This window comes from Sorex fumeus, unplaced genomic scaffold (genome assembly GCF_029834395.1).
Source record: "Sorex fumeus unplaced genomic scaffold, SorFum_2.1 ptg000109l, whole genome shotgun sequence".
Classification (NCBI taxonomy): Eukaryota; Metazoa; Chordata; class Mammalia; order Eulipotyphla; family Soricidae; genus Sorex; species Sorex fumeus.
In genome coordinates this window covers 3,349,766-3,361,981 of record NW_026606166.1, presented here as the reverse complement: position 1 = coordinate 3,361,981, position 12,216 = coordinate 3,349,766, and the positions used below count along the sequence as shown (strand labels likewise).

Sequence of the window (12,216 nt, the reverse complement as noted above, 5' to 3'; positions counted from 1 at the left end):
TTCCATTGGAGCTAAGACTTCCACCAAGACTTCTTCATTCTCTGTGCTTCCTGAAACAACTACAAAGGTTTCTAGGAGAAAAGTTCCCAGCTCACCTTCACTGTTGGATGTTCCAGAACCATCTTCATTCCTGAGTAACTTGTCAGAGAAGGCAACTGTTGACATTGCTCTGTGGAAAGGCAAATCTCTCTTTTCTCCAGGGCAGCCTTGCCTGTTTCACACAAGCAACCACTGCATTGGTAATCAAGATCTATATCTCCCTGGAGAGCTAATTACCACACTCTGCCCAATCCTTGTCCACAATTGCATTCAATTATCAGGCAAACTATGGGAATAAACCATGAGAACTCACTGGCCAAAGAGGAGGCCCTTTCTAATGTACCCTGGGAGTCAGTCTCCTCTGAGAAACACTCTGGGGGAGGATGTGTTCTGGCACCATTTTTAAAACAGACAATGACAGAGCTTAACTTTGAGTTTGACTAATGACTGAATTTTCTCTCTCAAATTGAAGCGAAAGGTCCACTTCACGTTCTCATTTTGGAAGAACAAAGGCTTAATCAGAGGACATGATAAATGGCAGAGGCAGCCCAGATATGCAGGCTACCATGGAACAGAATGTGAGAACAGGAATAGTTGTTCAGTCAGGTCTGTGCACTGAATGTGATGGTGCTGAGCATAGGTTGAGGGGAACTGCATCAGAACAGTGTATTCCCAATTTTATGTTTGTTGTTGGTTCTTTCTCAGGACCAACAGGGTGGGAACAGGCCAAATACTAGCGGTTTCAGTTAACTCTGAGGGGTCATGGGGCCTGACCTCCATGAGTTCTGTCAGTGACAATACAGGGATAATCCGAAGGAGAAAATACAAGTTCTGGGTGAGAAGTTGCTAATTCAGTTGGTGACTTCTGTCTCCTTATGCCATAGGGGAAATTGGCCGTGGTTGAATCTTTAGGAAATGCTTGGCTAGGGAGATTTAGCACAGGGTCTTCCTCCTCTGGACAGGACACAACTTTAACAGTTCTTGCCTGCAGAGGTAGTTTTTTCTTCTTTGCTCTGGGTCCATATGGACTGACTGTTTTGGTCAGCCTGAAGAAGCAAGGTAGATGGTGAGATAGTTGGGATGGGGTGGGGTAGGGTGGGGTTAGCAATGAGTTTTTGAAATGTAATAAAACCAAGATTGGATTTGAAGAATTTACTCTGTAATTAGCCACAAATCAAAGCAACTAGAAGCATTATTACTCGACCAAATGACTAAATTTTATTTCTTTATGGACACAGGAATTGAAATATGCTAAGACTCCAACTGGCACCAGAGTGACTTAGGAGATGCCTTGACCCCCACAGAGAGGACAACCTTAGAGAAGATGCAGAGCCTCAAACCGATCATTTAGGGTCTTGACGAAGAAGTCTGACCATCTTATAGGTGGGCATCCACGTGATCTTTTGATGTCCTGTGGAATCCAATCAGTAATGGCTCTAGTCCAGCGGTTGTCTGTAAACCTCATTACGTGTCCAGCCCATCTGATTTTTGATGTCTTGGCAAATGGGACAGCGTCCCTGATTCTTGAACGTTGACGAAGATCAGAACTCCGGATTCTATCTCTCATTTGAGTGAATCGTGATATTCCAAGCATAGTTCTTTTGATTCCTCTTTGAGAGACCCGAATAGCGTTCTCATCTTGTTTTCGTAGGGGCCAGGTCTCTGAGGCATATGTTAATGCAGGAAGAATAGTGGAATCAAAGAGATGTGCTCGTAGCTGGAGGTTCTTTGTCCTTTTAGTTATTTCTTCAATGCTCTTGAAGGCATTCCAAGCCGCTCTCTTCCTCCTGCGCAACTCAGGTGCCAGGTCATTCATCATGTTGATTTCTCGACCTAGGTATATATAACTGTTGCATTCGGAGATGGTGGTTCCGTTGAGAGCGAATGGAGCATCAGGAACAAGGCTGTTTCTCATAAACATTGTCTTCGTAAGATTCAGCTGTAGTCCGACCTTTCCACATTCACGGTCAAAGTCGTTCAGCATTTGTGCCGCTTGGCTGATGTTTGGTGTTACTAGAACGATGTCATCAGCAAAGCGGAGGTAGTGTAGTTGCCGACCATCTATCTTCACTCCCATGTTTTCCCATTCCAGTCGTCGCATGATGTTCTCGAGGGTGGCACTGAAGAGTTTTGGTGAAATGGTATCACCCTGCCGAACCCCTCTCTTGATATGGATGATTACTTCTTTGTAGAATGGTGAGATCTTGGTAGTGAATCCGCAATAGAGCTCACGAAGGATCCTGATGTATTGAGTTTGTACGCCCTGATTGGCTAGGTCTTCCATGACCGCTTCCGTCTCAACAGAATCAAAGGCCTTCTTTAAATCAATGAACGTTAGACAGAGCGGCATCTTGAATTCCCAAGATACCTCAATGAGCTTGGTTATTGTGTGGATATGGTCGATGGTACTGAATCCTTTTCGGAATCCAGCTTGTTCACATGGTTGTCCTTCATCTAGTGTTCTGCTAATCCTATTCAGGATGACTCGAGTGAATAGTTTGTAGATGACAGACAATAGGCAGATTGGGCGATAGTTGCCAATGTCATGGATGTCTCCTTTCTTGTATAGTAGTACAGTCCTGCTGGTTTTCCACTGGGATGGAACCTTGCATTCAGACAGGTAGCGTGTGAAGAGCCGAGCCAATGTATTGATGAGTACTGATGGTAAGTTCTTCAGGTGTTCAGGTCTGATCTTGTCTGGGCCAGGTGCTCTTTGTTTCTTTACCGACGAGATGGCATGTTGGATTTCGGAAGGGAGAACATTGGGAACGACATATCCATCATGTGGTATGTGGTATGTGGGCAAGTGGATGTGGCTATTAAAGAGATCTGAGTAGAAGTCATGAATAATCTTCTCCATTGCCCTTCTGGAAGATGTGATAGATCCATCATGATGTCGGAGGGCAGTCATCTTGGTTTTGTAGTTGGTGAAGGACATGCGGGCATTACGAATGCTTTTCCCAGCTTCTGCCGCATCTACCAGTACTGCTGCTCTCCTGTTTTTGAGGTCATCCTTGATGGCTTCTCTGCACTGTTTTGCCAGTTCGGATGTTCGCTTGTGGTTGCCTGAGGCATGTGCCAAGCCACGTTGGCGAATAAGTTCAAGAGTGTTCGAAGAAAGACGGTTTTTTGTGGTTATCTCTCTCTTGGCATTCCTTGCACTATCATGGAGGTGCTGAATCATTCGATCGTATTCCTCATCAATGTTTTCAATGACGGCATCTTCCCATGTTGCCGCAATAGAGCCAAAGAGCTCCCAGTTGGTGGTTGTTCTGGGAGTCCTCTTCTTAAACCTTGCATTCTTTTCTCCTCGTTCTGTGAGGTAGAATTTTGCACGAAGAAGACGGTGGTCTGATCCCGTTTGGAATTTTGGGACAACAGCAACATCGGTTAGGCAAAACCACCGATTGAATATGATGTGGTCTATTTCATTGTGGAACCGTCCATCGGGAGACTCCCATGTCCAACGTTTAGATTCAGCCTTTTGGAACTGTGAGTTACCATGGAAGGTTTTGGTTGACATGATGAACTCAGACAGTCTGTCACCCTGTTCGTTCCATTCCAGGCCATGGGTTCCGATGTGGAGTTCATCGACTGATCTTCTTGGTCCTATCTTGGCATTAAAATCACCGACAATGATCTTGTAGAAGGTGTGATCTTCTTTATAGAACTTCTCCAGCTCCATGTAGAATTTCTCAGTTTCTCTTTCACCATAACTGGATGTTGGTGCATAGACAACAAAGATAGAAACTGCCGGTAGTGAGCCACATTTATTCAAGTGTAATCGTCCGATTCGGGTTGTTAGGCATTCGAATGAATCAATGCTTGTGACTAAGTTTGTGTTGACAAGGATACCGACACCACCGACGCCTCTTTTATTACATGTTCCAAGGAACAGTTCTTCTTCAGTGTCAAAAACAGCATGATGGGATTGATGTCTTCTCGTTTCGGTCAGATCAATGATGTCGTACTTGATCTTTCGTGCTTGTACCATAAGGTCTTCAATGGATGCAGCAGATGCCAGCGTACGAGCATTAAAAGTACAGACAATCATTTTTGTTTTTCTACGTTTTGGCAGCCTATGTCTGCCTTGGTATTTTATCAGTCTCTCCTTCCATATCCTTCTCGACTCTGCATATTCAGGGTTAGGGAAATGAGATCCATTTATTACTGGATTTGGCATATCAATTTGGTCTATTTGGCATAGACCACGGATAGCTTGCCAGGTTCTGCCGTGCGGGTTGGATATTTAAGGTACCCTGAAAACTTAGAGAAAAGTAAATAAATAGTCGCTCGGCTGCAAATGCGGCCACGCGCTCCCGGGAGCTTGTTGTGATAATCTCTGGATCCAGGCCGTTGTTGGGGTTACACGGCAGTTGGAGGGTGTAACTGTCTAGTTTCACTAATAAAAATTTTAAAAAAGGAAGAGAATAGTGAAGATTCTGCTGAGCTATGAATTAATAGGCGGGTTCCACAAGGTGGCAGAAGTGTTTCATGTCACATGGCATTGATGCTAGTGGGGGGTCCCAGGGTGACTTATATAAAGTTGGGAGGAGAGAGACTCAAGAAGGACATATAGCACTTTCTTGCTTTCTTTTACTGTTACCTCGATAAGCAGCTCAGGAAATATAATAGTGATAAAATCCGCAGTGAGACCTTGCATGGTACACCATCCCCACAAGGCTGTGTTTAGAATCCACTTGTTCTGCATGCATGAGAGATGATTCCTGCCACCCAATTTTTCAGTCCTAGACCTTACCCAGGCTTTTCGGGTGCAATGTCTTTTCCTTAAATAAAAAAATAATTTCAGTAGGAGACAAGTATCTTTTATTTAGAGAACCCAAGGAAGGGGAGAGAAGGAGAAAGGGGAGGAGAGAAAGAGAGGGGGGAGGGAGAGGGGGAGGAAGAGAGGGGAGGGAGAGAGAGGTAGGAGGAGGGAGAGAAAGAGAAAGAGGGAGAAAGAGTGGGAGAGAGAGAGGGAGAGAGGGAGAGAGAAAGGGAGAGAGAGATTGTTGGTTTATCTACCAGCCCTGTTCTACTCTATCGATTCATGACTAAATCTCCAAGGAGACAGAAGCCAAACAGCTAAAATTTGTTGACACACCTATCCTTGCTGAGAACTTTGGGAGCTATTGGGAGGGGGATGGGCTAAGTTCCCACCTTGCAGAAGCCCCAACAGCCACAACCCACACCCAGCCATTGCAGCCATGTCAAGGAATCCACTCTACTGCTTCTCTAATACTCTTGCAGAGACACAACACTGGGAAAAGTTTTAGGAACCCTGGGGTCCGGACTGAGAATGTTGTGGTCTTCTCAGAGTAGGGGCAGATAGCCTCCTCCCACTGCTCCCTCACCCTTTACTTGCAGGAGCCCCAGAAGTCATGCCCACATCCCACAGTCACTTCCATGCCAACTCATTGGCCCAGATTATATATTCTGAAGTCCCTGGATATTTCCAAACTCGTCAATACTGAAATTCGTGTAGTAGCACACCAAGTTAGATGGGAAAGTAATGTAGAAACCAACTAAATCAATCAATAATCAATAAACCAAAAACAATGATATAGAAAGATCAACAAGGTAAAGTATAGTAGAGCCTTAGATAGGGACTTAGCCCCATGATGAGGTATAGCAACTTTCTCATAAAAATGGATTTTTTTATACTTTTAATATTGGGCTGGAGCGATAGCAGGGCTGGAGCGATAGCACAGCGGGTAGGGCGTTTGCCTTACAAGCGGCCGACATGGCCGACCCGAGTTCGATTCCTCCGCCCCTCTCGGAGAGCCCGGCAAGCTACCGAGAGTATTCGATATGCCAGACACAGTAACAACAAAGTCTCCAATGGAGACGTTACTGGGCCCGCTCGTTTAATATTGGAGTGTTAACATCTAATCAATTTTCTCTAGAATTTTGTCAATATTTGTGACTTTTGTCTACATTAAATATTAAAATAGATGTTTTATAAAGAAAAAGCACTGAGTGCACATTTCAAGAGGAGAGATATGGGTGGCATGTGTGTGTAAGCACCTGTGCACAGGCAGCATGAGCTGATAGCATGTTTGTGCCCTTACGTTGTCTAAGTTGGTTTTTATCGGGTTTCTCCCAAGCTGCCCCCAAGTGGGGCTTTCTGCCTAGGTAAGAGTCTATTGCTTGGATGGTTGCCAAGGGAAAGAGCTGGGAGCAGGTGATATTCATCACCTGGCTTTTTGTCTCTACTAGATTGTCCTCTGAAGGGTTCCAGCCTTCTCTAGATCTGTGGAAGTGCCAACTACGATCTTATCAGACCAACTTCTGTGTACACAAAGTGGGTCCTGGAAAAACTGCTTTTAGTAGCCTAAGGCTAATAACAGAGTAACTTCTTCAAATCACATTTCTTGGTTTTATTAGGTACCAAGATCTCCTTGCTATGGGGGTTGGGAGGGCTTCCATATCTACCTGCCTACCTGCCTGCTTCAGCAGGATAAACACCCATGTAACATGGGCCTATGTCACACGCAGTACAAAGCCTCATGTCACATTGGGACCCACGGTGATTCAATCTTCTCTGCAGTTATGAAAGTTGACAAACACGCTGCTGAGATAGTAATGGGGAGGCAGGCACTTTTTTAAAAAAATTTTTATTAGTGAAACACCATAGGTACAGTTGTAAACTTACAAATTTTTGTGCTTGGGTTTCAGTTATACAATGATTGAGTACCCATCCCTCCACCAGTGCCCATGCTCCACCACCAATGATCCCATTATCCCTCCCATCCCTCCATTCCCCCCATCTCACCCCACCTCTGTGGCAGGGCATTCCCTTTTGTTCTCTCTCTACTTTTGGGTGCTGTGGTTTTCAAAAGAGGCATTGAGTTGCAATCATTTTCTGTCTATAGTCTACTTTCAGCATGCATCTCTCATCCTGGGAGGATCCTCCCAACACCCTTTACTTGGTGCTCCCTTCTCTATCTGAGCTGCCTTTCCACCTAGCATGTGGAGCTGGCCTGCAAGCCATGGAGTGAACTTCCTGGTACTTATCTAGGCTATTAATGGGTGATAGTCTCCTATTTTGTTACTTTATATTTCCCAAATGAATGCAATCTTTCAATGTCTGTCCCTCTCTGACTCATCTCACTTAGCATGATACTTTCCTTGTAGAATCACTTGTATGCAGATTTCATGACTTCATCTTTTCTAACAGCTACATAGTACTCCATTGTGTAGATGTACCAAAGTTTCTTTAACAAGTCATCTGTTTTCGGGCACTAGGGTTTTTTCCAGATTTTGGCTATTGTGAACAGTGCAGCAATGAATATAGAAGTGTAGATATCATTTCGACTGTACTTTTTTGCTGGGTCAAATGTGAGTTCAATTTCTAATGTTTTGAGAATCATCCATACTGTTTTCCAAAAGGGCTGAACCAGTCGTCATTCCCACCACATCCACACCAACACCGGTTGCTTTTGTTCTTTTGGATGTGGGCCAGTCTCTGTGGTGTGAGATGATCTCTCATTGTTGTTTTGATCTGCATCTTCCTGATGATTAGTAATGTAGAGCATTTTTTCATGCGCCTTTTAGCCATCAGGATTTCTTCTTTGGGAAAGCTTCTGTTCATTTCATCACCCCATTTTTTGATGGGGTTAGATGTTTTCTTCTTGTAGAGTTCAACCAGTGCTTTGTATATCCTTGATATCAGCCCTTATTGGATGGGTATTGGGTGAATATCCTTTCCCATTCTGTACATTGTCTTTGTATACTGGTTACTGTATCTTTTGAGGTGCAGAAGCTTCTTAGTTTAAGATAGTCTCATTTGTTTATCTCTGTTTCCACTTGGTTGGTCAGTGGAGTGTCGTCTTTGAAAATACCGTTAGCCTCAATATCTTGGAGGATTTTGTCGACCTTGTCGTCAATGTACCTTATGGATTTTGGCCTGATGTTGAGATCTTTAATCCATTTTTATCTTACTTTTGTGCATGGTGTTAGGTCGAAGTCTATGCCCATTTTTTTTTGCATGTGGTTGTCCAGTTATGCCAGTATCATTTGTTGAAGAGGCTTTCCTTGTTCCACTTCACATTTCTTGCTCCCTTATCAAAGATTAGATGTTCAGAGGGTATGGTACCGACAGCAGGTCAATCTGTACCTGTGAGGTGAGTGCATCAGCAGCCTGATGGCACCTTCAGACTTGCAGATACCCCAAAATTGCTGCTGTGCCTTTGGCCAGACCCCAAAAACTTGGGGCAAATTTTGCCAAGAAAGTAAACAGCCAAAAGTTAGGTATGTGGGAAACACACCCACGAAACACCTCTGGCTCAGCTATATAATGGGGGGCATGGCCTCTCTGGTTCCTGATTGAACTGCTTAATGGCCATGATCCCAGAGACTCAGAAACAAATCTTGAAACCCAGCGGCTTTAGGCCGAAATGCATCCAGTCCTTGCAGTAGGTTACCGGTGCTGGGCCAACCCAGGTGGGAATAGGTTTCATGCCTTGTCCTGTTCCCCCTGGCGGCCCAGTGGATGCCATCCTTCAGAAGCCACTGGATAGTCAGGTTTGGGCCCCCAGTGACGAGACATGCAGGGCCTCACGGGATGGGGGTGGAGCCGGTCCTGGTCTCCCCGTCCCAATGAGACCCCAAGTCATCGTCCACGAATGGCCTCTCTGGCTCCTGATCAAGCTGCTCAACAGCCATGATCCCAGAGACTCAGGAGCAAATCTCAAAACCCAGTGGTTTTTGGCAGAAATCCCTCCAGATTTAAGTGTTAAAATTTTGGAATTTCAAATTTACATGGACCTACTGCAGCTACGCAAAATCATATGTTATTCATAACCAGCAATAGAACACAAGTTGTCTACTCTTGCCTTTTTAGCAGATCTGAGTGTTGGGGTAAAATCTCAAATAATAATGGTGGGTCTGGTGTCGAAATATTAATATGATCTAAGTAGAGAGAGAGTAATGTGGAAATCATCTGCCCCACAGGTAGGGGGAGGGTGTAGGATGGGGGTATACTGGGGTTTTTGGTGGTGGAAAATGGGCACTGGTGAAGGTATGGGTGTTTCATTGTATGACCGAGACTTAGACCCGAAATCTTTGTAACTGCTCTCATGGTGATTCAATAAATAAAATTATAAAAAATGGAAAAAATAAGTAAGGTGGAGTTCATGCACAATTCAATCAGCTAATCAGTGGCTGAATAAATAGCAGTACTCCTACAAAAAAAAAAGATTAGATGTTCATACATTTGAGGTTGTGTGTATGAATATTCCAGCCTGTTCTATTGGTCTGTGGCCCTGGGGAGGCAGGCACTTCTTGATGAGATATCTTTGCTAGGGAGGATTCAGTTTACTCTGTGTGTCCAGGAGTCACAGAAAGGTTCCACAACTCTGCAAAGATGTGCTGATAACACTTTGCTGGGATTACTCGAAACACTTTGGTGGTTTTCCATTGTTAACAGTTATTCCCACTGAGGAACATGAACAGGCATGGTGTTTGGGGAATGATTGAGATGTAAGATAGGACTGTCTCGGAAAAATGGAAAAACAGCAAATATGGGTGGAAAGAAGGAGATGATTTAGAAGTAAAGATCTTGAGATACACCAAGGACACTTTCAGGAGGTGTTAGTCTCCAGCAGAGGGAGGTCAGAGAACAGTGAAGGGGAAGAAATTTCTTTCTGTGAGTGAGGAGGGAGAATCAGGGGCCACTGAGTCACTGAGAGTAGCTGTGGCTCCGCCTGACATATCTGGAGAGGAGATGGGAGGCATCAGGTCACACCTGTCCCTCTCTGTCCTTTTGAGTCTGGCAGCATAAATGCGTCTTTGTTCCAAACAGCAGATTTGCTTTTCAATAATCTTTCTTTAGGACAGTGAATTACAGCGACATTTGTGCTAGAAATTAGCAATTACTTCCCACATTTCTAACCTTCTCTGGACCAAGTTTACTGTGACCCTCATCCCCTCATGTGACCTGATGTCAAAGCATGGCAGTTAGACAAATTTGACCAGACATACAGAAGCACACTCTTAACAGAATGGTCATCTCTTTATTGAAGGCAGTGAAATTTGGCCCATTGTTCTTCGCAGGGCTGCTTTAAACTCCTTATTTCTCAGACTGTAAATCATTGGATTGAACAACGGAGTGAGGATAGTGTAAGACACAGATATCAGACTATCCTGACCTGAGGAGTAGCTGGACTTGGGTCGTAAATAGATAAAAGAAGCACAGCCATAATGAACGGTGACCACAATGAGATGGGAGGCACAGGTTGAGAAGGCCTTGTGCCGTCCCACAGAAGATGGGATTTTCAGAATGGCAGAGATGATATAGGTGTAGGAGACCAGGATTAGCAGCAGTGGGATGACCAGGACAAACACACCAAGTGTAAAGATGACCATTTGACTAAAGTTGGTATGGTGAGAGGCCAGTTTGAGGACCGGAGAGATGTCACAGAAGAAGTGATGGAGCTGGTTAGATGAGTGGAAGGGCAGACGAAACACAAGGGAGGTAGTGACAAGTGCAACTGTGAAGCCACAGGCACAGGCAGAGGCTACCATCCCCCCACAAACCCTAGGTCCCATGATTACAGTGTAGCGCAGAGGGTTGCAAATGGCCACATAGCGATCATAGCCCATGGCTGCCAGCAGGAATGAGTGGGAGCAGCCAAGGAAGAGGAAAATACACATCTGGACAGCACAGCCCAGAAAGGAGATGGTTTTCTTCTGAGCCAGCAGGTCAACCAGCATCTTGGGCACAATGACAAAGGTGTAGCAAGTCTCAGAGCAGGATAGAACAGCCAGGAAGAAGTACATGGGAGTGTGGAGGGCTCTGTCCAGCACGATGGTGGAAATGATGATGGCATTGGTGCTCAGGGTGAACAGGTAGAGGAGCAGGAATACCAAGAAGAGCAGCCGCTGCAGTCCGGCTAGAGAGGAGAAGCCAAGGAAAATAAACTCCGTCACTGCTGTCTCATTGATCTGCTCCATGGGCCCTGCACTCCGAGCAAACCAGGACCAAGGTGAAGGCTAGTAGCCAGGGATGAGGGGCAATGTCTTGAAAGCTCACCAGGAGCCCAGTGGTGACTTCCCTCTCCTGATGCTCTACGGAGCCTTTCATTCCTCCTCAAATACCTGATAAAATTTAGAACAGGGAAATGGGCAATAAGATACCTAACAACCAATATATATTTTTTCCAGGATTAAGAGAATTCATTTTCTTCTTCTTTTTTTAAAAAAAAATTTAAAACCAAGGACAATGGTCATCTAACATTCTCCCTACCCTTCAGCCCATATTTTAAAGGGATTATTGTGTCTTCTGCTCACTCTAAACCCAACGACAAAATGACCCTTCCCAAACTGAGTACTTGGTTTATTTCTGCCAGCTGAGTGTGATGAGAACAGGAGAGGAAAGGACTAGGAATACTTAGCATGGCATGTGAACCTCGGGGTACCCAGGTACACAACGGAAAGAGAAGGAAGAGCTGGTGGATCCCCTGGAAGAAATATGGGAGACTTTTGTCTCTTGATTATTGTTAAATGCTTAGATAGGTGTAAGAACATCACATATTTATGTCCATTCTAACTCCAACAATCTCTCTGCATCCAAGACAATAAGAAAGCCAAACTTCTCATGTAATTTTTGATGGAATACCAAGATCAACAAGAGAGAGATAAAGTCCCTCTAGGGAGCCTGTATACAGGGGTGGCTGAGAGGAGAGCTCTGATTTAAAGAAAAAGAGGCCAGAGATTAACAGTACAGTGTATAGTAGGGCACTTGCCTTGTATGTGGTCAACCCAGGTTTGATTCCTAGCACCACAGATGTTCCCCTGAAGTGTCTCAGGAGTGATTTTAGAGCACTAAGCCAGTAGGAAGCCCTGAGAACTACCAGGTGTGGACTCCAAACCAGAAAAAGATTAAAAAGACCTTCCTATGTGGCTGGGATTGAGGTGTGTAGTTTGGCTGGTGAGAAGAACTACCAGGGTGGTGGGAAGAGACTCGATCACTGTGTGATATTTGGAAATATGATTTTAGTTTTCTCATTCTGTTGCATTTCAGAAAAGTCTAGAAAAATTAGCCACAACATGTCAAACAGGATGATGATAGAAAATGGGTCAATCTGTCGGTTTATCAGCACCCACTCCCATAAATCACAGACTGGACATTTTTTACAGATTATGCCAGCAGATTCTGTTTTAGGAGTCTGCTAC

General features: G+C 44.6%; 1 protein-coding gene across 1 annotated transcript; it reads right to left on the bottom strand.

The window, feature by feature from the left end:
* Positions 1-10,047: 10,047 nt before the first annotated feature.
* On the bottom strand, positions 10,048-10,995 carry LOC130042748 (olfactory receptor 10K1-like). Its single transcript, XM_056134941.1, has one exon. The coding sequence runs from the start codon at positions 10,993-10,995 to the stop codon at positions 10,048-10,050; it is 948 nt and encodes a 315-aa protein (XP_055990916.1).
* Between the last annotated feature and the right edge of the window lie 1,221 nt (positions 10,996-12,216).